Below are 25620 nucleotides of genomic sequence, written 5' to 3'. Positions count from 1 at the left end.
GCGTCCTTCCCGCCACACAACCCGTGACAGAACTTTGCCTGTTGAATATTAAAAACAAATGAACAAACAAAAAATCTGTATCTCCATGGCTGCCATTCCAATCAACTCTTCCTGCTTATCTCCAGACTGGATCTCTTCTCTCCACTTTCCCTAATTGCAGATTCAATTATTAGATCTGTCAGCATTAATATTTTTACACTTAGATTTTTTAGGGGGGGGGGGTTAAATTAAATTCCATGTAATATTTGTCCTAACCACCCGCGACACGTGACAATAAGCGACACTGAATTCTATTTTACAAATGTTTTTTATTTTCTGCGACGTCGCGTCAGGAACAACATACAAAATATGACAGTGATAATCTCAGGTAATGATTATGTGCTTTATTCAATGTTAAAAATGTCTAATGTGAGTTTGAATATTATTTTGCGTGAGGTTTATAGCCATAGTGAAAGCAACAATAGATATTTTACCTCAGATCTTGAAAATAAATTAAAGCAAACTTACATTTAAAACTTCCATAACAAAGATGGTATCACTCACTCACTCACTCACTCAAAACTGTTCAGTCCATTCACATGTGAATCATCTATTTTCTGTGTCCACTTTTCTTTACTTCACACTTGCCATGTTTTTGCTGTCACATAGTATCTACACTGGACGCGAAAAAGCATTGCAAATCATTTGAACTTTGTGTCAGTAAGTCATAAATAGAACGAGTCATCCGTTTTCTGTCGGGGATTTGTCGCGCTGCGCTGCATCCAGTGTAGACCGCATCACTGATTATAATAAGTTCTATTGTATTTTCTTGCGTCGCGCTGCTCGCATCCGGTGTAGACACGATGTAAGTTAATGTCGCTTTCTGATGCTGCGTTTGAATTGTCATGCCACATTTGAAATTAGCACGGGCCAAACATTTTTCTCTCACGGGCCAGATGTGGCCCGAGGGCCGCCTATTGAGGAACCCTGATCTATATGGTGCTCAGTCTGTTTATCACGCTCATCACTGACACGTAGGACACCATCAAGGTGAGGGATGAGAGAAACACACACGTCAAACACATAAATGATCATTTAATAATTATCAAAACTAAAATGATCAGCAGGGTAAACATCAGGAGAAATGGAGGAAACCTGTTTGAAAACAGTTATTTACTACTAAATTCACATTCCAATTTGTCTTATTGTTTGTTTCTACTGAAATCCATTAGAAGCTAGTCTTACTGTTACAACTGTAACAGATGTGTTACACCTTTTTGTTTTTCTTTTCTTTGGTAAAACCACAGTTTATACCAGGCAGACACATTTCAGATGTGGATCACGAGAAGTCTGATTTACTCATGTGTTTTGGTGAGACGGTCTTAAGAACTAGTTTGACTATCTAGCATTTAAAAAAAGTCTTAGTTTTCTGATTCAAAGTACAACAGTCTACCTTTTTATGTAACTGTATTTAAAAAGTGAAAAAAACAAAAAAAAACAAATGATGGCCACAGGTGTTTATAGAGGTTTAAAGTATTTGTTAAATAATTGTTATAACTATGTACATCATATTTAAACATAGTTTATTTACAGTAGCTACTGCACAGAGGACAAAAAAGGGGGAAAAACAATAATTGTGACAGAAATCATTGATCTAATAACCCTTTGAGAACAATAAACCTATAAGCAGAGTCGATGCTTTACATGTTAATTTCTGTCTGCAGGATGATTGGATCAGTATTTGTATATTTGTATGATTGATTTACTTATGCATATGATTACTGTTTGAGTGGGAAGCAGTGTGTAATGTGTAGGATCTCATCTATGGCTGCAACTTAAATCGCATGCCTCCCTAATATATAGGGGTGATTAACAGTATGTGACAAACGAAGTATGGCTAAATGTATGGCCAAATTCACAGTACTCATAAAACAGCAGGCAAAAAGTATACTGTGTGCATCTGATGGACACACCAAAGAGCTTGTGTTTAGGTGAATTTCTTGATGAAGCGCAGCTTGAGGTAAGCGATGATGAGGAAGATGAGGGTCATGATTCCCAGAGCCAAATGATTCTGCCACAAACCCCAGGTTGAATAATCAATGCCCTGTTCGGACAGAAATTCCTCACCGGTCGAACAGCTGCAATGAGAAAAGATGAAAACATTATCAAAAGTCATTGCACGTTGGTTTTATACATGTAACGGTGTTGTTGAAGGAAGTCATTTAGGCACAAAGGAGACTGTGTGCATTCCTGTGGACAGACTTTGGACTTATTTGGACAGAATAACTTTATTTTGACATCTTCATTTCACTAAAGCCTGTGAAACTCATGCAACAGCATACAAACCTGCTCAAACACACAGCTGTCTTTCATTTGCAGCTGTCAGTTTCCCGCTCATCTTGAAGGCCTTGATTAGCTGCTCAGGTGTGTTTCATCAGCACTCTTATTTCAGTAGCAATATTGACACATATATCCTTATATTCTGTTTTCATGTTAATTTTACTTATATGTTTTGTGTGTATTTGTCATTTGTATTGTTTTTTAAATGTCCAAATAGTTAAATATATACTTACACTTACATTTTTATTTCAGTTTTACTTAAGTACATCAACTTAAATTAGATGAGTAAAATTTGTTAACAAACTTTGAGGTTGGCTTGAGAAAGCCTAGCCTGAAAGTTTGAACCCATTATAAAAGCTTGATGTTTGAAACTATAGATCAATTAGATATGTTGCTAGCACATCATTAGCATGTTTAACATGTTAACATGTAGTTAGCGTGTTTTTAGCATGATTAGCATATTGCTAAAATGTTAATTTGTTTTTAACATGATCAGCAGGTTGGTAGCATGCTAACATGCTTTTACCATGATTAGCATGTTGCTAACATTTTTCTAACATAATTACTGTGTTGGTGGCATGTTGATAACATGTTGCTAGCATGTTTGGCACATTAACATGCTTCTAGCATGATTAGCATGTTGTTAACATCTTTCTAGCATGGTTAACGTTGTCAGCATGTTTTAATATGATTAGCAGGTTGCTAATGTGCTTTAACATGATTATGCATGTTGCTAGCATGTTTCTAACATGATTGAAATGTTGTTAATGTGTTTTTAATATGATCAACATGTTGTTAGCATGTTGTTTTTATTACTGACAGTTTATTTATTTTTTCGCTGGTCTCTAAAATGTACATGTCATAGCAACCTTATTTACAGAAAATATGTATTTGATATATATATATATATATATATATATATATATATATATATCTTTAAATAAATCACTCATATAAAGTTTTGGTCATATGGCCCACTCATAATCGTGTTAAATAATCGTGATTACAATATTGACCAAAATAATCGTGATTATCATTTTTGCCATAATCAAGCAGCCCTAGAATAAACAGATGATACATCATCCGCTGGTGTGGATGCTACTATGGTTATCTTTATAGTTATTGTTCTTGGTGTGAATGGCCCTTAAAGTTTCCATGAAATCAAAATTGAAGTTTTTTGGGGTTTTAGTATGAATAAGTTAGCCTTAAGTTTAAGCTTGTAAAATTTGTGTTTACAAAATATAGGCATTCAAAACGTACAGTCTCTCACTTCCGCCAATACTTCAGCTTCTCGTCAAACTTTCTGTCCAATTAAAAGCTCTCTAGAATCCAAAGCATCTCGCCCCCTACACTATAAATAGATGCTGAAGCTGCGGCTGAAATCGCTCACTTGTTCACAGAATTAGTATTTTCTGTACAGTGAATGGCATGTAGTGCACTATATATGTGACGGAACGAATGAATTGTGGTTTCGCGCTGAATCAAGCGAATCGCCACAGCGCGCACACAGTCTACTCCAGAGACATGATAGCACGGAGTGGATCATATGCGTGAATCAGTGCAGACCACAAAACGTATCGGACCCATTTGAATTCTACACAGAATGCTATATTTTATAGCAATATGGATGAGATTATGGCTGTCGTACACGGTCAAATGCGGCTTTACCGAGCTCAACTGCTCTGGCCCAAACCGTGATGTAAACAAAACGCTATTAGCTATTTTAAAAAGTGGGTGGGACTGCTTGATATGTTTTGCCTTGTCTTCCGGTTTCATTTGAAATGACGTCAACACAGAATAACGCTGCGTGTTTCAAAGCACTTCACCGGACCTTTACGTCTTACTGTACAAAAGTTTTGACCCCTCAATGAAACTCTGTTGTATTCTGTTTAATGAAAGTAACTAAATGAAAATTAGATGTAGGCTCAGCAACTACCTAAAATAACTTTTTAATTAACATTTTTCATTTCAAGTAACAAAGGTTTTTCATTTCATTACAATTTTTCACATTTTATTTCTTTAATATTTATTTCAAGTAACAAATGTTTTTTTATGGCTTTCGTTCACTATAATGACCCTGTTAATTACTTGCATGCAGCTTCATACTCACACTTGTCTTCCTATTCTGGTTATGTTCTTTGTGTCACAGAAGATGAGGCCAGTGAACTCATTGATTTCCACAGCCTGCAAAAAAATTAAAAATAAATCAATGAAATAAACACTGTTATCTGTTCTGCACTGAACAAAACAGTGTCTTTCATTGTTATTATAGTTCACCTAAACAATAAAAATGCATTCTTTTAATACTAATAAAAATATACAAACACCACTTGCAAAAACATTTCTGATAATTGCTAAAGCAACATTTATTATCATCAACATTGTCATATATAGTTATTTTTATTTTAATTGTAATGTGAAAGGTGTAGCAATTTTGTAGTTGATTCATAATATATATATATATATATATATATATATATATATATATATATATATATATATAAACTCACTGGCCACTTTATTAGGTACACCTTGCTAGTACCGGGTTGGATCCCCTTTTGCCTTCAGAACTGCCTTAATTCTTCGTGGCATAGATTCAACAAGGTGTTGGAAACATTCCTCAGAGATTTTGGTCCATATTGACATGATAGCATCACGCAGTTGCTGCAGATTTGACGGCTGCACATCCATGATGCGAATCTCCTGTTCCACCACATCCCAAAGGTGCTCTATTGGATTGAGATCTGGTGACTGTGGAGGCCATTTGAGTAAAGTGAACTCATTGTCATGTTCAAGAAACCAGTCTGAGATGATTTGAGCTTTGTGACATGGTGCATTATCCTGTTGGAAGTAGCCATCAGAAGATGGGTACACTGTAGTCATAAAGGGATGGACATGGTCAGCAACAATACTCAGGTAGGCTGTGGCGTTTAAACGATGCTCAATTGGTACTAAGAGGCCCAAAGTGTGCCAAGAAAATATCCCCCACACCATTACACCACTAGCCTGAACCGTTGAGACTAGGCAGGATGGATCCATGCTTTCATGTTCTTTACGGCAAATTTTGACCCTACCATCTGAATGTCGCAGCAGAAATCGAGACTCATCAGACCAGGCAACGTTTTTCCAATCTTCTATTGTCCAATTTTGGTGAGCCTGTGCGAATTGTAGCCTCCGTTTCCTGTTCTTAGCTGACAGGAGCGGCACCCGGTGTGGTCTTCTGCTGCTGTAGCCCATCTGCTTCAGGGTTCGATGTGTTGTGTGTTCAGAGATGGCATTCTGCATACCTTGGTTGTAACAAGTGGTTATTTGAGTTACTGTTGCCTTTCTATCATCTCTAACCAGTCTGCCCATTCTCCTCTGACCTCTGACATCAACAAGGCATTTTCGTCCACACAACTGCCGCTCACTGGATATTTTCTCTGTTTCGGGCCATTCTCTGTAAACCCTAGAGATGGTTGTGCGTGAAAATCCTAGTAGATCAGCAGTTTTTGAAATACTCAGACCAGCTCGTCTGGTACCAACAACCATTCCACGTTCAAAGTCACTTAAATCCCCTTTCTTCCCCATTCTGATGCTCGGTTTGAACTTCAGCAAGTCGTCTTCACCACATCTAGATTCCTAAATGCATTGAGTTGCTGCCATGTGATTGGCTGATTAGCAATTTGTGTTACCAAGCAATTGAACAGGTGTACCTAATAAAGTGGCCAATTATATTATAGTTTCTCAACGATCATCACAAAATGTACTTTTTGTACAGACTTTCCATTATAAGTAGACCTCATTCAAATCAAACACTCCAGCCGAACATGGACACATTAAAATTAAAACTCACAGTGAGACCATAACGAGGAATACTAAGATACTTCAGCCAGTTCAACCAGTCAGCGACACTGGGGAGATTCACCAGCAGCCCTGAGAAGATCTGAACACATGCACACATAGGAATAAATATTACACAAAGACTAAACATAAATGTCAATATGACATTCATTTTATAAACTGAATCAGCTCAAACATCTCACTAAATGAGACACCTTTAAAACGCTTCATAATACAACTGTCCTTTCCTTTCCTGTCCTTACCTGGACAATTTCAGCACAGCACCACCTAGTTGTCAGGAGATATGGAAAATTACTATTTTTGCTTAAAACTTATGAACGATTGGGCTAAAAAGACTGGTCTCTTTACATTCGGAGCAGCATGCCAAGTTGAACTCTACTCAAATTTCCCATGTCGGCTATTTTTGTCATCGGCCATTTCAAATTTTGAGAAAAATGCTATATTTTATGAATGCATTGGTGCATTGTTACAACTTAATATATGTTTTCGGCACCATGCCCTGAAGGTACTCAAAAGGTTTTGTGGCAGTGCCACCTTGTTTCAAAACAACGCTAATAACTAGGGCTGCTCCCTAAAAGTTGACTAATCATTAGTCGACGAGAAGAGGCTTGGTCGACCACAATTTTATTAGTCACTTAGTCGCAGAAAAAAAAAATCCCACAGGCGAAGTCGCGCAATTTGTAACGGACAGATCGTTAATGGCTGGTCTATGTGATAATATAGTACATCGGGCAGGACATCTAAACGCTCACCTATCATTCATTGACCTCAAATAAGGATTATCATCTGAAATACGTAAGTATTAGCAACTTTACATGGCCGCTCAATCTAATGTTAACCTAGAAATATGTGTGCTGTCCACGTGTGTGTGTGGAGTGTGGAGCTGAACAGTAGCACTCACTGCAGGACAGATGGAGGCGCCGGTGCACTCACTTACTCCTAAAATACTCCCTCATTTTTGGTCATACAGATAAATGTAATACATCTTTCAAATCTGTTAAGACTCTACGTTTATTTGTGTGTGCTCACAATAACAGCGAAACGTGCTTTTGTAAAATAATGAAAGCAAACAGGATGAGCTTTCTGCCGTCTCAGTCTCTGTGTAACTCCGAACTCTGTATCCTTGCCTTACAGACATGAAAAAATAGCTATATCTATAGAGAGTGAAATGTCAACTTTCTAATGAACCAATTTAAATGGAAAACAAATATTCTCAGATTATGTATCCGTATGAAACATGCATACAGGCGCATCACTACTGTGGAGATGACGAGTCAGTGTCGCCGACTTCATCTCTTAAACCGAGAACAAAGAAAGCACTAGTGTATCAATACATTATTAAAATGTTAATGCAGCCTCCTTACTGTTTTTTCCCTGATACATTCATAATCATTAGCTTCTGCCGGTGCGCTGTGGCAAGATTTATGCATGCACTTGAGCGCTTATTAAGCTATGTAAGAAGTTAAAGGCTCATTATTATGATTTAAATGGTTTATTAATAAACGTGCGATTAGTCGACTAATGCTTCAAATTAACGACTACTAGTCGACCAGAAAAATCTGTAGTTGAAAGCAGCCCTACTAATAACCTTTGATTAGTTTTACCTATTGCCATGAGACTGGTATTGTTAGATTCCTTGGATCATGTAGAGAACATCGATACCAGTTATGCCATAATCAGTCAAACTTCCTGTCTGCTATTTTGATTCATTTTCAACTCCTCCTAGACCGTTGGTCAAATTTTCACTAAATTCGACCCAAATCATCTTCAGAAAATGCTAGCAAAAAGTTATGGATTTTGTAGGCGAAACAGTTTTTGTTTACCGCATTAACAAATTTGTTGGTACGATGCCAAACTGCATCTGAGGATGTATCTCTGCAAATCTTTGACCTACTGACACCACACGTTACAGTATGTGTGTCATTGTCACCTCAAACTGAGCACACTACATCAATTTGACAACAGCGCCACCCACTGGTCAAAAGTGATAAACCATTAAATCATATCAGTAATGATTGAATTTATGACTTTTCAGGTAGTTTGACTAAAATCACCATGAAAGTCTTTAATTACTCATTGTTGTGTTTGGTCTGATCCTCCCTGCCATGATTGCTCCTCATTGCTGCCTGCAGCTATATTTACATTCTTTATTGTAAATATACTAGTCAACATTTGAAGTGGATCAAAACCCTTAATCAAACGCATTCTTGTCTTAGGACAACTTTGATGAACTTTTTTGATCCACTTCAAATGTTGACTACTATACTTATAAACCATGGTACACTCACAGCCTCATGTGCTTTATTACTAGTGCTTGAATGTGTGTGTGAGTATGTTCATTTACCATCATAATCACAAAGCTGATGGTCATGAAGATGTTAGCGATGGCCACCACCGTCTGATCAGCAGAGATGGCCAGAGTCATGGACGTGGCTGTGTACGACACCAGAACGATGGAGAACAAGAAGATGAAGAATGTCTCCACTGACGCCTTCAGTCCTGCACAAGAAACACAAACACATCAGACATGAGATCACATGTGTGATATTAAAGGAACAAGAATGACGTGAAGACGGCGTGAGTCTGACCGATCATCCAGTACGCCACGCAGCTGAAGACGATGCCAGGGATGGTGCGAAGAAACAGGATGTCACACAGGATCTTAGACAGGAAGTACACTGACACTCTGTAGTATCCGCTGATGTACTCGTGCCTGAGGACACACCCACCACCAAAACATCATCAATCAATCAAACAAATATTCAAATAACAATTACCACAGTGACTACACATAAAACATCAGAGATCACATTCTTGACACAAAATTATTCTTAACTGCTATTTTCTTACTTTAGAAAAAAGTGAATAATATTTTGTATTCCCAAAAATTCTTCTTAGGAATATTCTTTGTTTTTTTTCTTAAGATTGTTCTTAAAGGCACAGTATGTAAGATTTTTGCTATAACATATACAAAAAACTACTAGGACATTGTTTTATATTTTGTTCAGTTGTGTACTTAACATTGTCCCAAATGTTTCCAACTATTTGTAAATCCAGAGAAATTCACGATTTTAACAAAGACACGGTCCATGTCTTTGTGTTGACTGTCAATGGTGTCATATACGCATTTTTCTCGGTTTCCGCTTTAACTGCCGTAGAAACCAAGGCAACACAATCTCGTGGACAAATGTGTAAGTAATAGTAGCAGCATCTAGCAAGCCACTCCCTTGTTTCACTTAGTCGTTATGGAACACGATTGTTCTACCATTTGCAGCTGGTTCTCTCAGCAAAGACAATTCCCATAAACATAAACATAAACGTACAGGTCAAGTGGAGGTGAAGGTGACAACATGCTTTATTCCTCGCTCCTTCACAGCGTCATCAAGCTACTCCATTGTTGATGTTTTGAATATGCGCCCTCTAGTGGCAAAAATTACATACTGTGCCTTTAAGAAAAAAAATTAAGAAGAATTCTAATTCTTGAATAGAATCTTTTTAAGAATCATCGTAAATAACTTCTTAAAGTTAGGATAACCTCAGACTTCTTGTCAAGAACTTAAATTCTTGATTCCCCACTCTAGTGTGTGTGTGTGTGTGTTTACTAACACAAACAGTTTCCTCTCTGTGATGAAGAGGTCAGCTGAGGAAATAGAACTGAAGCACTGATTGGTGGTGATGAAGAAGAGCGCGCCTATCCTGAAACATACACAAATTACTATTAGTGGACAACCAATAGGAGTTTTTTAAAATATAGAGATACAAAAGGAAGCGTCAGCTTCTGTTCATCAGACCTGAACACTGGTGATGAAATGATTCATCACACAGAAATACTGAAATACTAACTGAACGTCATTGCATCAGCTGGGTGAATGTGTGTTTTTTTTTTCTTTTCATAACTTTTTTTTGTGGTAAGTGATGGGCAAAACATTAATACAAGTGATAAAATTCAACATACAGGGTGAGGAAGAAATATAAATATACATACATACAGTTATTTTAACATGAACATAGCCAGAGAGTTAAGACCGAACAGTAAGAACATCAGTTACTGTCTTCCCATTTGAGATCATCCTTGTTCTGTTGTTCTATACATATGTACTATTCTGTACATTTAGCCATTTTTCCCAATCTTTGTAAAAAAGCACATTTTGTCATCCTCAGAATGTATGTTAGTTTTTCCATTTAAAAAAAAATCACCAGCATCAGTCACAAAATGTATAAAAATAATCTTTGTGAGGACGACTGGCAACAGCTGGTCTTAAATTCTTGAGACACCGCACACTACACGACTTTAAACACAGACTGAAAACACTGACTGAGTTTAAATGACATTCATAATCATCCTGACAGTAGTGTGTTCCCGGCTTTACAGAATGAACTGGATCAGCCTGCGCTCGGAACTACAAAGTCTTACCGTTACTTGTGGGCTGATAAACGGTTCTTTCCCTCATCAGTGCGAGTTTTTAGAAGTCCTTTTTACAGAATTATACCTTGCTGCTGTTTTGCTAACATTTTCTAACACACAACTGCAAATTACAAGCTAACTGAATGGTTGAACTCACAAATTCACAGGTGCAACATGCCCGAAACAGCCTGGATACACACAGCTGTCAATCAAACTCATCAAGAATTGTGCAAAAACACATTTTATGTACTTTAGTTATTTGAGATGTTATAATAGTTGTGTAATTGTGTTCAAATAGATTAAACAATTATTTAACAAATATTCAAATATTATATTTATATAGACCTAATAAACTGGGGGGGCCTATTCATCAGAGTGGGTGAGTGGGCATGTGCCCGTCAGGCCCGTCCTCTGCCTATGCCGCTGTATAAAATGCTCTAAACAAATGTAACTTTTTTTTTTCCTCACAGGTTTTGCTGATTCACTGTATACATAAATTGGGGAGCTCACAGCTTAATACACCATATTGCTTCATTGCCCAACAAGAATCTGGGTGAATGCGTTTTTTATACCTGTTCTGAATGCCGCTCAAATTGTCCTCCACTCCAAAAAATATGGCTCCAACAACCAGAGCCAAGAAAATCGCCACCCCGATCTGGAGAAACAATCTCAGATTAATGTAAAAATATCAGCTTCAACATAAAACTTCATCATTATTTTATCATTTATTTATATAGAAATTTATATATTCTTTTCACATATATATTTCGTTTTGACATTAATGACAAAAATAAAAGTGCATTAAACCATTGCAATATTTTCAGTGTTGCTTAAGTTTATATCACCAGCAAAATTACCAAACTGAATTAATAACAATGACAAAAACACAACAAATTTACTAAAACTTTGAATAAAATTAATAGAAATAGAAATAGTAAACAGAAAAATCAAAATGAACATTTTTTAAATGAAAACAATGAAAACACTTAAAATATTAAATATTTTATTTGTTTACATGCAAGTCATGATACCATTAACCGGAGTTATTATATTTCACTAAAACTAAAACATTTAACATTTCATTTAACTTGCTGTACAAAAAATAACTAAAGCTAAAAATGAAATATAATTTAATAAAACATAAAATAAATTAAATAAAATCTAATTTAAAATAATTATAAAAATATTATAGTATATTAATCATACTAGAACAACAGTAACATTATATTATGTGTTGTTCAATTATTGAAATATTATCTTAAAATCGCTGATAAAAACATCTGTGAATGCCTGATATAAATGGTGGTGCTGACCTGAGCGAACGAGGTCTGTGGGTTCAGCATGAGGTTCCTGAAGGTTCTCTTGAGGACCCAGTTGAACTGGTGGCAGAAGGACGTGCTGTAGGTGATGGTTCTGGATTTGGGTCGTGTGCTGTAGTCCTGTCCCTGAACGATTCGCTCCAGCTCGCTTTTGGTCTGTTTGTAGCTGGCACTGTTCTTGTATTCCTCCACCAAACAGTCCTCGATGCCCTTCGATGCCTCGTCCAGTTCTGATACACGCAAACACATTTATAATCAGTCACAAAAAAATACTAGTCTAAGTCACTGATGGGATGATCAACTAAAATAAAAAATTAAACATTCGTATTCAAGTTGAAATAAATTCAATATATTAGATGAAAATCTTAAACTAAAACTATTAAAATGTAATTTTAAGGCTGAAAATTAAATGATAAACAAGCTCAGTCAATTATGCTACTGTTAACTAAAATGACAGAAAACTAAAATTGTAAATATTAGTCTCATTAACTAAACTAAAGGACAGGATGAGCCAGGGCAGAGTTGACGGGACCGAAGACCCCCACAGTGAGCAGAAGACCACCATGGGGCAGTAATGGCCTAATGGTTAAAGAGTCTGACTTGTAACCCAAAAGTCGCGGATTCGCGGGAGTCTCAGTATTGGCAGGGATTGTAGGTGGGGGGAGTGAATTGCTAGTGCTCTCTTCCACCTTGAATACCACAACAGAGGTGAGACCCTTGAGCAAGGCACTGCAACAAAAATGGTTGCCCACTTCTCTGGGTGTATGTTCACAGTGTGTGTGTGTGTGTGTGTGTTCACTACTCACTGCTGTGTGTGTGCACTTGTATGGGTAAATGTAGAGCACAAATTCCAAGTATGGGACATCATACTTGGCCACACGTCACATCACGTCACGTCACTTCCTTTCCTTTCCTTTCCATAGCAGAGCCGATGGAGCTGAAGACCACCGGGGCAGAGCAGATGGGATTTAATATCCCTTCAGCAGTGCAGGCAGAACTGAGAACCACCACGATGGATTATGTGGAGCTGAAAACCACCACAGCAGTGCAGACAGGACAGAAGGTTCCCACGGTGAATCAGGTGGAGTTGAAAACCACTATGGCAGAGCACTAGACCACAGTGGAGCTGGGGAACACCATGGAGGTGCAGGTGGAGCTGGCAGAGCAGGAGCTGAAGATCTCCAAGGTGGAGCTGAAGACCACCACAGCCGAGCAGGCAGACTGGCTGGCTTGAGACCATCTGGAGCGCCAGCTGAGAGGCTGACTTCCTCGTTCTGACGGCCGAGTACTGTTTAGCGTTTATCACTGTGATAGCTACTTTATGGAGCCTGCTCTAGTTTTCATAGTCGAGTCATAGTTTTGCCTTGCCTGTTTTCCTGGTTCTTGATTCTGGCCACGTATCTTGGATTAATCCTTTGCTTGCTGTTTCGGACTGTGTTTGCTCCTCGCCTGGATTTATGCTCACGTTTACGGATTACCCCTCTTGTCAAGCCCTCTGGATTACGTTTGCCCTCATCTGACTCAAGCCTGTTCAGGATTGCTCTTTTGTCTTGCCTGTGCCATTCCTGTTTGCTGTCGTTCAACCCTGCCTGTGTTTTTGACCATGTTTCATAATAAAAGCTTGCACATGGATCCGCATGCCTCTCGTCTCGTCGGCCCCATTCTCAAAAATGAAATTCAGACCCTGAATAAAATTCCTGTCTAAATTCATAATGTATAAAATTCCTGATTGGAGTACTACTATAAATAATTCTACATGATAAAAATAAGGCTTTAAAAAGATCGGTATCGGTGATCATATCAGCAGATACTGCTTTCTGTGATCGGGCCTCTAAAATCCTGATCGGAGTACCTGAGATTATTATAGGAATGCTGTAGTTATGCCCATGAAATAATGTATTATTATTATTTCATATATAAACCCATCAGTGTAACATAAAAATAATGCTAATAAAAGATTATAGTATATTTTATAGATGATAAAAGTAATAAAAATCAAATGCAATAAAAAAACAATCATACAAAAGGGAAATTGTCGTACCCTCATTGACATATAACTTGTTGAGAGCGACGGCGGTGGATTCTCCATTGATGACATCCAGGAAGAAATCAGCAGGGTTGTTATGAGGTTCACAGGTGTATCCTGACACACACACACACATCAGTATCAGGATGTGAGGGTCTGTTCATGTGTGTGTGTGTGTGTGTGTTTTCATACCGATTTGCCTAAAGTAGTCGAGGGAGTCTTGAGCCGGGCCGTGATACACCATTCTTCCTCCCACCAGCAGCGTGAGGCTGTCGAACAGCCGGTAGATGGAGTACCGCGGCTGATGGATCGACAGGATGATGGTGCGACCGCTGTCCGCCATTCTGAACAGACCACAATCTTATATGCATGTAATTTGTACAATAATAAGTATATGCAATTACCTAGTGTTTTCTAGTTGTCGTGCATTACAGCGGGACAAACTGAACTATTTTAAAACTATTACACTATTACAATTCAAATGAACATGTCTTTCTTGTGATTTAGGAGATTTAGGAAATGTCTTTCTTGAGGTTTAGGTGTGGAATATGACCGGTTTTGTATAAACACACCTCTTGAGCAGCATGAGGACAGAGTTGGCCGTACTGGCGTCCAGGCCGGTGGTCGGTTCATCCAGGAAAAGCACCGGTGGATCAATGATCAGCTCCATGCCGATATTCGTCCTCTTCCTCTCTCCGCCTGAAATACCACGAATCAGCTGTGTGCCCACCTGTAAAACAAATTCATGATGATTCCCATCAGTAGATCAGACAGATTTTTCTGTTAAATGGTCATCGTTTTCTATGTGTGTGTGAGTGTGTGTGTGTGTGTGTGTGTGTGTGTGCGTGTGTGTAAATGTATGTGTGTGCGTGTGTGTATACACACACATATATTTAAATATTTTTAATTGAAACCTTTTATATTAATTTTTATATTTTACAGGTTTCTGTCATTTTGTTGTGCGTTTTGTCATTTTTATTGTTGTTTTTTGTATCTAAAGTTTGTATCAATAGTTTGTTTATATATCTATAGTTATTAGTAATTTTTATTTGTTTTATTTTAGTTTCAGTTTTAGTTATTTTAGCACTGAGAAATCTTGCCTTGGTAACTAGCTAAAATAAAATAAGCTTAAATTTATTTATATTTCATTTAATTTTAATTTATTTATTAATTGGTTTGTGTTTGTTATTTTATTTTATTTTATTTTTTATTTTCTTTACTTATTTTTGTGTATGTTTTATCTAGCTATACTTTCGGGCAGAAAACAAAATCACATCAAAAAGTATTTAGACAGCAGCTACATCTAAACTAAACATCAAAAATGAGACTAGAGACATTCTTTACTGATTTCTGAGAATGTTAAGTCTGTGTTTATTGCGCATGTAGTCAGTCAGATGAAGGTGTGTTTGGTTTGTTACCCGTGAATCTGCCACTTTGCTCAGTCCCAGCTCCTGAATGAGTCTCTCAACCTTCTCATCTTTTTCTCGCTGACGGATCGACTTCGGGAGCCTTAAAGCCGCTGAGAAACGCAGATTCTCACGAACGGTCAGCGTCCCCATGACCACGTCATCCTGCAAAAAACACGACTTTGAAATAGGGGTGTCGAAACATACTGGTATTGGCAATGTTTAAAAATGAAAAGTATAAACATGACACATAATTATCCAGCACCAGGGCCATTATGGAGCACTGAATGTAATGTATGTTTCATTCATACTCTACGACTTTGCACAGAAAGTGCACAAGCAACACTCATAGAAGTCATAAAAGAAATGACTTTTGTGGACAAATGCAACCAGCTATCTCTGTGACTGAATAAAATGCAGAAAGACATTTAATGACTAAACAAAATGTATAGATGAGTATAGAATACTAATACTAGAAAATAATATACTTTCTCTTTAATTTTCTCTTTAGTCTTCCCACTCCTGATCGTTATCATGAATTTTTGTGGTCATGATAGACATGTAGTGAAAATCTGATATGAAGACAGTCCTAGTTTGACACACAAAGCCTGATTTTCAGGATGTTTCATGTGTTTAAACCATGATAGAGCATTTTCTGAACACAAAACTTTAGTAAACGCAGGGTGTCTCATGACATGCCGGTGTGATTTGAGATTAGATTACACAATCACATGTGGAATTCAGACACAAGCAGTAGTTCAGTCAAATGGACAGTATAAAACTATCTATGGCAGGAAAGCAAATTAAACTGCTGAAGAGTTTCAGTCCAGCTCTTCTACTCATGATATGGATTCTTCAGTCAAACATGACATCTAATGTGTAAGTTCAGCATTTGTGCTCACATCATGTGTCATTGAGGAGAAAGTGCTGCTACTTCACTAAGTGATCAGAAGAAAGGAAATGTAGTAAATGAGTGTTTGTGTGGTTTATACCTGCACTACGTATCCAGACAGACATTTGAAGTTTGGAGGTTGTGGAGCTCCGTCTATAAGAACTTCTCCAGAAAGACCAGCAGGATCCTTACGAGCGGCCAGAACATCCAGAAACCTTCAGTAAAACACAAACATTTGTTTATAATTAAATACATGTAAAATCTCTCTCTCTCTCTCTCTCTCTTTCTATATATATACACACACTACCAGTAAAAAAGTTATTGGACAGTAATATTTTTAATGTTTGACTTGCTGTTCAATAAAATCTTTTATTATTATCGATATTTAAAACAGTTGATTCTTTGATGATTTAGATTTTTCTGAAACAAAAAGCTTTCGTAAGCTTGGAGAGAAATTATAGAAATTAATACTTTTATTTAGCAAGGATTCTTTAAAGTGATCAAAAGTGATGATAAAGACATTTATAATGTTACAAAAGATTTCTATTTCAGATAAATGCTGTTCTTCTGAACTTTCTATTCATCAAAGAAACCTGAAGAAATTATACTCAACTGTTTTCAACATAATAATAATAATACAGCAGTTTTTGGAGCAGCAAATCAGAGTATTAGAATGATTTCTGAAGGATCGTGTGACTGGAGTAATGATGCTGAAAATTCAGCTTTGAAATCACAGGAATAAATTACATTTTAAAATATATTTTGCTGTATTTTGGATCAAATAAATGCAGGCTTGTTGAGCAGAAGAGAATTCTTTAAAAAAACATCAAAAAACTTACTGTTCAAAAACTTTTGACTGGTAGTAAATACATGCATGTGTGTTTTAACCAGTTCATGCAATGTTTTGTCACGTTACACTGTAACTTTTTGGAAAAATAGCTTGTTACTGGAAAAGCTGCTCTATTTTCTGCCTGACTGGCAGACGGACGGATCTTACGATGATTTCCCGCTTCCAGTGGCTCCTAATATGGCGTTCAGCCCTGGCTTCATGATACCACTAGACAAAATAACACAGAATTACGTCAAAATTATCATCATATAATCACATAAAACAAGATCAAACACACTTAAGATGCTGAATGGATGAGCCTCAGTTGAAATGCAGTTTTGTTTCGGACGAAAACTGTATTTTATTTATTGTTTATTTGTTTTGTTTGATCACAGTGAAATACAACAACAACAACAAATGACATCTGATAATATCAAGCGCTTGCATGCTTCAATTACATAATAAAATAATGTAACATGAGCTGATTTATTGTGTGAGTTAGGCTAAACACCCTGATGAGGGCCAATACCCGGAGCGCATGTCTCTGACTGATAGATAAAATTATTTTATTTTATTCATTGTTAATTTTGAAAAGAAACAAAAATTATGTCAGTTTTTCCAGGAAATTCAAACAATAAATGCTGTTTTGACGCTCTTTGATGTGGCGTGACAGATCGCTCAACTCCTCAGTTCAAATGGCAGCTGGAACGTGAAAGAATGTTATCATGTCTTCCTCTACTAGTTTTAACATGAAATAAACACAAATGAACATCTCATGTAATCGCTCAATCTGTGTTTCAACCGTGGAAAGACGTCATTAAAACGAAATGCCACGTCGCACGTCATACCTCAGACAAGTCATCATACAGACTATATACTCATTATATTTTACTTTACCTGTTAGTGATGTCTTACTTAGCCAATTTAATGGAGCCTATGTTTAAATAAATCTGTTATGAAACAAGTTATGACAGCCAGTGTGTAATTATATTTGTTGTTATATTTCAACAACAAATAGAACATTTATAATTTAGAAGTTAATTAAAAAAACTGCATTATGTGCAATTTACATCTTTTTTCATTTGAGTGTTGATTATTATGTTTAAAAATAAAAAGCAATTTAAAAATAAAAAGTAATAAGTGAATTTAGGTTTGGGCTCTGTTGTTAATTGTAACCTTATAATAATGTAAAAGGGCTCCCTATAGTTTAGAGCAGAAGCTGGAGTAGATTTTTATCTCTAAGAAATTTTTAATTATAATATAATTTGTTTAAAGAAAGAGCCATTTGTTCAGTAAACCACAGTTTAATAAAAAAATGTAATTTCATGTTTATTTTTCCCCCAGCTGTACTGAAATCATACCAAACGTGACGTCAAAACCATCACGTTTGTGTACCGTTGCACCCCTAATGAGAACATTTGCAAAATAATACAAAAAAAAAGTCTGATCAAAAATTTAAACCACTAAAAAAGTAACTTTAAATAAAATTAACTAAAAGAAATAAAGTAAAATATATATATTAAAAAAAAGTATTAACTTTTTCCAATAAAATAATGGCGTTTTTAAGAATTAAAAATAAACTAATTTAAGTTTGACAATGAACACGAAACAAATAGACCGGCCAAAATGCTTTACATTTCTTGAAATAATAATTTCTGAACATTGACTCTCAGTCTTTATTCACCTCTTTTTCTCAATAAATTCATGAAAGTAATTAGTGTAAATCATATCGCTATCTCATTGAACAGCATAGCTCTAATAGCACATTGTAACACAGTGTTACAATGTTCCCCATCTGCGCAACTGGAATTTAAAACTGGTTAGTGTCTTCTGCCAGTTAGCGAAGCATTAAAGAACTATCTAAACTGATAAATAACAGATTGGAGATTAAAATAATAGCATATTTGTCTCATTTTAAATAAAAATTTACTTCAGCCAGAAATTTACTTTTGCTATGGTTAAATAAATGAACAGCGATATCTTCAAAAGATTTTTGAATTTTGGCACAATTTTTTCTTTATATAGTGCTGATATGGCAACGAGTAAATACTGTAAGTTTTGTTATGCTAGCATGTGTGGAAATGTTTAAACCACGTGTGTTACAACTAAACCCCGCGTTAGTTTGTGCCCCGTGTATCCCTATATCACTGTGCTGACATTCAAGAACTATGCTATTTATGCGCGACTACAAGGTGCTTTCAAAAATACCATGGTATTTTTGAAATGCCTTACTATTTAAAAACCATGAAACATGAATATTGTGATCAAACAGCATCAGATTTGACACCACACCATCAACAAAAGAGCGGAAGACTCACTTGAGCTCGATGAGGATGTTCTTCTGTGTGACCTTCCTCTTGCACAAGAAGCCGCTCTTCATCTTCACGCTGTAGTTGATGTTGTGGAAGCTCACAGTTACTCCTCGTCTGGGCGACGAGAAGGACATTCTGGTGGACACCGGTGTCCCGGACTCATTGTTGTCCAAATCTTCTTCTATCAGAACGTCTGTGTCTGCCATCACACCTGGAAACCCTTAGGAACAGCTGATGGTTTATCTGTCAGATGACATGAGCAAATCATTACATCAGGACACATATCTGCCTCTAATATCAAGTTTTTCTGGAGGTTTTGACGTAATAAAACATATGTCAGTCTGTTTTAAGTATCTCAATGTACCTGTTCAACTCTAGATTTCCTTATTATGATGAACTAACAGTTTACATTATTTTTAAACAACTTCGTAAAACTTTGTTGAAATATAGCACACATACATCACAGAGACATTTATTTGACGTCTGCAAGACTATTTTTTTAGAGTGTTTGCTCATCTGCAATACATCTATATGACATTTCCAATCAGATGTCAAATAGACGTTTATTAGATGTCTTTAAGATGTTTATGATTTAGAATGTATGTAAAACTGACATCTTACAGACATCTATCAGATCTTTGTACACAGCAGATGCAAGCGATCTTTAAGAAACATCTTGTAGACGCAATTGTGTGCTATCTGGGCAGTATCACTCCAAAAACTCCAAACCCTTCCAATATTTCGCAGTGAAAAAGGAAAAACAATCTTTTTTTATCACAACAATGGGTAAATATTGATCAGTCAACGATTATTCACAGAAACCGTGTTTACACTAACCTGAAGCAAAGTCGATCCGCAGGTATTATGTGAGGCACGAGTGTTCAGAGAGAGAGAGAATGTGTGTGCATTTATGTGAAAGAGGTTTCATTTAAAAAAAAAACTCAAGGCGGGTCACAAGTGTTACGATGACCAGAATGATAAAGCCTATGCAAATCAGCTTTTCGATGTTTATATATAAGCATATAAGCAGCTTTAGGGAGCTGATATCACTTTATATTATATTAATGTCCTTTCATGACAAATATATTACAATATCTTAAAAATACAAGTAGGACTTCATGTAGAAAACTGGGCATTTTATTATCAGTTATATAGTCTTAAAATCAAATTATTATCATTTGGATCTCATTTGATAAAATATAACAAATACATGATTCATAACAATATTGTCTCTAAAGTTTTCTCAACTAAAAGGCTTATTTTCAGACAGGGAATTCTTTAGGCATGATTGAATTTGGGACCAAAACTATAAGTTCAGGACAATCTTTTAGTTCATATCTTTAGCTTTATAATTAAAGGTAGACTCATATAAATTATTAAAGGTATTTGAAAGCTCTTCCTACTGTTTTGTTGTCCACCGTATTGTAAAGTGTTACCTATAAACCTAACACACTTAATGCAAGAGAATGCAATGACAGAGAAAAAACAAAACACCAACGAAAAACAACAATTTAAGATGTATGTCTCACTTTTGTTTCGTATGCAAATACACAATAATGGTCCTTTCAAAGGAAAAGAGACATGATGGTACATTGTCTCTCCTGTGCATTTAGAATATTTGAATTCATTTTACTTGTTGGTTAGTTTGGTATAATTTTGCTAAACAAAAAGCAACAGTATCTTGGCAAACAACCGTCTGTCTCTCTGTGTTTAGGTTACACGTAAGAGCAAGCTTCAGTTCTGTCTCTCTCTATCTGTGGCCACACACACAAGAGAGTCCCACCCACATACACGCACGAGGAAAAGAAAGAAACTAAACTGTTTGTAGAGTCCCTTTAACACCGAGCTCCTTGTTCTCCATGCAAATGGAAGATGAACAGGACTCACACGTGTGCTCAGATACCCGCCAGTGTATCTGCTGCCTCTGCATGCTGGACACCAACCACAGAGGACATGACATGGTCTCGGCTGCTACAGAACGAGCAGAGAAATCAAGCCATTTTAAAACTCTTTAGGTCAATTTGTTTGGAAGCAGCCAGTTGCAGTTAGGTTTATGGTGAGAGATTATTGTTATGGACCTGGTTCTTCAGAACAATTGTTATTTTTTGGCAATACATCTTTGAAAGTTAGTCAATTAACTGGTTGGGTGAATATGTTTGGAGAACAGCCAGCTGCAGTTTGATTCATAATCAGGAATTTGGTGAGAGATTGTCATTACGTTTCCACAACTATACTGGATGTTGCTCGAAAGAAGACTTTGTAAACTTTGTTGAACAAAGACACAATCATTAAGAGTCAATTAGAATAAGACATACCTATTTCAAGTTGCCAGAACAGTTACCAGGCACAACAGGTTATGACACCTTAAAATGCAGCTGGTGTCCTTGTTATTCCACAGTAGTACAACAGTAATGCTAAATGTAAAAGACTGTCTTAAATGACGTTGTCCACTGATTCCCAGAGGCGGCTGGAAAAGTCCAAGCAGATGGTTTCGGATCGAGAGACTGAGCTGAAGGAAAATCAAAAGGCATCATGTTGCATCAGGGTAAGTTTGTGCCTGAAATAATTTTCTGAACACTTTCTCCTATCCTAAATGAATAGGCATAAGCATTGGTTGACTTCCCAAAGTCGAGTTGAACCATGAACAATAGAAGATGGGAGAGGGACATTTGGTGCCATTAGTGGTCCAGAAAAGTTACACACTTCACCCAAAATAAGAATGAGAACAAGAACAAAAAAAGTTGAACAGAACCTGACTCAAGCCACGGAGGAAGAAGGTGACAGGGGGCCTCATTTATAAAATGTTGCACAGAAACCGTCCTAAATTTGATCTTACGATCGTTTCTCAGAAATGCGTACGTGCCTATTTCAGATGTGAAATCGATGAATTGCAAATTATCTTGAACTTGCGCACAATTGAATGGTTTCAGCTCTCTGCCTTGTAAACGACTCCTAATTAATATCATTAACATATAAAATATCACCAATCATCATAATTTAGAACAGCGACCTGCAAGAACAGCTTACATTTGAAAAATTCTGCATTACTCCGACAATAAAAAGTGTGTACGTCTGCTCAGACCCTGATGTGACGCTAAACACTTTTCCACGTCAAAGACCGTTTTTATAAATATGAGCGTTGGTGTGGATTTAAGCGTACGCACACTCTAAGATCAAATCTGAGCATACGCACGCTTTATAAATGAGGCCCAGGATCTTCACCGAACTGCTTAGGTATATACAGAGAAGCCACACAGAGATGATTACACTGGTCCAAAGTTAGATGACCAGAGAGTTGGACGGGACTGAGGGACATTTGGAAGATCTGGAACGGGAGCTCTCAAAGTTGAAATAGAAAGCAGTCCTAGCTGGAGCAACTCCAGGTAAAAGCACCACCAGAGCTGAAAACAGACCAATATATTATTTGAATAAATGCATTATTATAGTTTTGCATTATTTGTGATCAACAAATGGCAGCTATCATCAAAGTCTTTCAACTAATGAGGGTTTCTTAAAGTCTTAAAGCTTGGGGTTTGTTATCAGAGGGTTGCTTATCTGATCCCATCGCAGAGCAAACCCTAAAGATGTTTAGCCTTAGTACTGTTATTTTTTGTTTGTTTGTTTTTTTAGCAGAGAATACTTCTTTCACATTAAATTCTGTTTTACATACTAAGACAACTTACCAAGTTGTGAAGATCGAAGTAAGTCTGCATACACTGGTCTTGGGGTAAAGTCGGGTTTTACAACCCGAATTCCTGAAATGTTGGGACGTTTTTTTTTCATTTGAATTAAATGAAAACTAAAAGACTTTCAAATCACATGAGCCAATATTTTATTCACAATAGAACATAGAGAACATAGCAAATGTTTAAACTGAGAAATTTTACACTTTTATCCACTAAATGAGCTCATTTCAAATTTGATGCCTGCTACTGGTCTCAAAAAAGTTGGCACGGGGGGAATAAAGGGCTGAAAAAGCAAGACATTTTGAAAAGATTCAGCTGGGAGAAAATCTAGCAACTAATTAAGTTAACTGACATCAGGTCTGTAACATGATTAGCTATAAAAGGGATGTCTTAGAGAGGCAGAGTCTCTCAGAAATAAAGATGGGCAGAGGCTCTCCAATCTGTGAAAGAGTGCATAAAAATATTGCGGAATACTTTAAAACAACGTTCCTCAACATCAAATTGCAAAGGTTTTGCAAATCTCATCATCTACAATTCATAACATCATCAAAAGATTCAGAGAAACTGGAGAAATCTCTGTGTGTAAGGGACAAGGCCGAAGACCTTTGTTGGATGCCCGTGGTCTTCGGGCCCTCAGACGACACTGCATCACTCATCGGCATGATTCTGTCATTGACATTACTAAATGGGCCCAAGAATACTTCCAGAAACCACTGTTGGTAAAGACAATCCGCCGTGCCATCTGCAGATTCCAACTAAAGCTCTATCATGCAAAAAGGAAGACATATGTGAACATGGTCCATAAGCGCCATCTTGTCCTGTGGGCCAAGGCTCATTTAAAATGGATGTTTCAAAGTGGAAAAGTGTTCTATGGTCAGACGAGTCCAAATTTGGTATTCTTGTTGGAAATCACGGACACCGTGTCCTCCGGGCTAAAGAGCAGGGAGACTATCCAGCGTGTTATCAGCGTTCAGTTCAAAAGCCAGCATCTCTGATGGTATGGGGGTGCATAAGTGCATACGGTATGGGCAGCTTGCATGTTTTGGAAGGCACTATGAATGCTGAAAGGTATATAAAGGTTTTAGAGCAACATATGCTCCCCTCCAGATGACGTCTATTTCAGGGAAGGCCTTCAGCAGGACAATGCAAAACCACATACTGCAGCTATTACAACAGCATGGCTTCGTAGTAGAAGAGTCCGGGTGCTGAATTGGCCTGCCTGCAGTCCAGATCTTTCACCTATAGAGAACATTTGGCGAAAAATACGACAAAGATGACCACAAACTCTTCAGCAACTGGAAACTTATATCAGGCAAGAATGGGACCAAATTCCAACACCAAAACTCCAGAAACTCATAACCTCGATGCCCAGACGTCTTCAAACTGTTTTGAAAAGAAGAGGAGATGCTACACCATGATAAACATGCCCCTGTCCCAACTATTTTGAGACCTGTAGCCAGCATCAAATTTGAAATGAGCATGTTGTGCACAAAATTGTCAAATTTCTCAGTTTAAACATTTGTTATGTTATCTATGTTCTATTGTGAATAAAATATTGGCTCATGTGATTTGAAAGTCTTTACGTCCTAACATTTCTGGAATTCGGGTTGTACTTGGGTTTAGCATTTTCACCTTGTTTCTCATTTCCCATCAGTTCTGGTTCCCTTGAGTCTGGACCCAAACACGGTCCACAGGAACCTTTGGTTAACAGAACAGAACCAGGCTGTGGCTTGCAGTATTGAGCCCCAATCATACCCAGAACATCCAGACCGCTTTGAGTGGTGGGCCCAGGTGCTGAGCAAGGAAGGTCTGACAGGTCGCTGCTACTGGGAGGTGGTCTGGAGCGGACTGTACGGCATCGACCTCGCCATGTCCTACAAAGACATTAACAGAACTGGGCAAGGAGACGACAGTGGGTTTGGGTACAAGAGATACTCCTGGAGTCTGGGCTGTTCCATGTTCAGATACGCACTAGTGCACAACAACGAGGAGACGGAGATCAGTGTACCCCTGTCCCATCGGATCGGGGTGTATCTGGACCACCGGGCAGGACAGCTGTCCTTCTACAGTGTCTCAGATACCATGATCCTCCTTCACAAAGTCCAGACCAGGTTCACTCAACCTCTTTATCCAGGATTTGGGCTCTTTCAGGGCTCAAGATCACCGCAAGTAGTCGACAGACCCCAAAACATATACAAATCAGAGATGCTTAAGAACTGCCGTGAGGAGAAACAAATACCTCAGATTTGAAAAGAGAGGTACCAGCAGTCCTAAATAAAACGTCCCTGTCCTGAATTATCCAGAATAAAAACATTGTCCTGAATAACACAATACTGAAGCTTCTGTTTAGGTGAAAACCACATAATAAATCTGATAATCTGATGTTTTTTTTGGTAGCTTGATGCTTTAGGGAATCTGTTTGTAACATACTGCACTTGTGTTCTCCATTTACATTTGTTTTAAATTCCATTTATGACATTTAAGGGAAAAATGCTTTTGGTTCACATACAAAACTGCTTCTGATGTTCAGATCTGTGATGTCTTTTGATGGTAAATTGAAGGTAGGCGCTAGCGTAGCACTAG

General features: G+C 37.3%; 2 protein-coding genes across 2 annotated transcripts; one reads left to right on the top strand and one right to left on the bottom strand.

The window, feature by feature from the left end:
• Positions 1–1086: 1086 nt before the first annotated feature.
• LOC131532660 (broad substrate specificity ATP-binding cassette transporter ABCG2-like) lies at positions 1087–19575 on the bottom strand. Its single transcript, XM_058764498.1, has 15 exons — positions 19358–19575; positions 17208–17267; positions 16311–16425; positions 15331–15483; positions 14485–14642; positions 14105–14256; positions 13928–14029; positions 11881–12116; positions 11140–11222; positions 9769–9858; positions 8751–8875; positions 8507–8661; positions 6155–6244; positions 4430–4503; positions 1087–2117 (listed from the first exon to the last, which is right to left on the bottom strand). Exons 1-15 carry the CDS (start codon positions 19555–19557, stop codon positions 1967–1969), a joined length of 1944 nt encoding a protein of 647 aa, XP_058620481.1. The 5' UTR covers positions 19558–19575; the 3' UTR covers positions 1087–1966.
• A 2308-nt stretch (positions 19576–21883) lies between these two features.
• Positions 21884–25287, top strand: LOC131532243 (stonustoxin subunit alpha-like). Its single transcript, XM_058763758.1, has 2 exons — positions 21884–21896; positions 24692–25287. The coding sequence occupies exons 1-2, from the start codon at positions 21884–21886 to the stop codon at positions 25285–25287; spliced, it is 609 nt and encodes a 202-aa protein (XP_058619741.1).
• The last annotated feature ends 333 nt before the right edge of the window (positions 25288–25620 follow it).

Source organism: Onychostoma macrolepis, chromosome 23 (genome assembly GCF_012432095.1).
Source record: "Onychostoma macrolepis isolate SWU-2019 chromosome 23, ASM1243209v1, whole genome shotgun sequence".
In the NCBI taxonomy this organism is placed as follows: Eukaryota; Metazoa; Chordata; class Actinopteri; order Cypriniformes; family Cyprinidae; genus Onychostoma; species Onychostoma macrolepis.
Note: the sequence above shows the minus strand (reverse complement) of the source record. Positions and strands in the feature narration are given on the sequence as shown.

Coding starts and splice junctions, on each gene's coding strand:
- LOC131532660 (XM_058764498.1), bottom strand. CDS start 19,557: ATGGCAGACACAGACGTTCTGATAGAAGAAGATTTGGACAACAATGAG. Junction 15,484..16,310: donor TGTCTGGATACGTAGTGCAG/GTATAAACCACA, acceptor TGTTTTTTGCAG/GATGACGTGGTCATGGGGAC. Junction 8,662..8,750: donor CGTGGCGTACTGGATGATCG/GTCAGACTCACG, acceptor TTTCTTGTGCAG/GACTGAAGGCGTCAGTGGAG.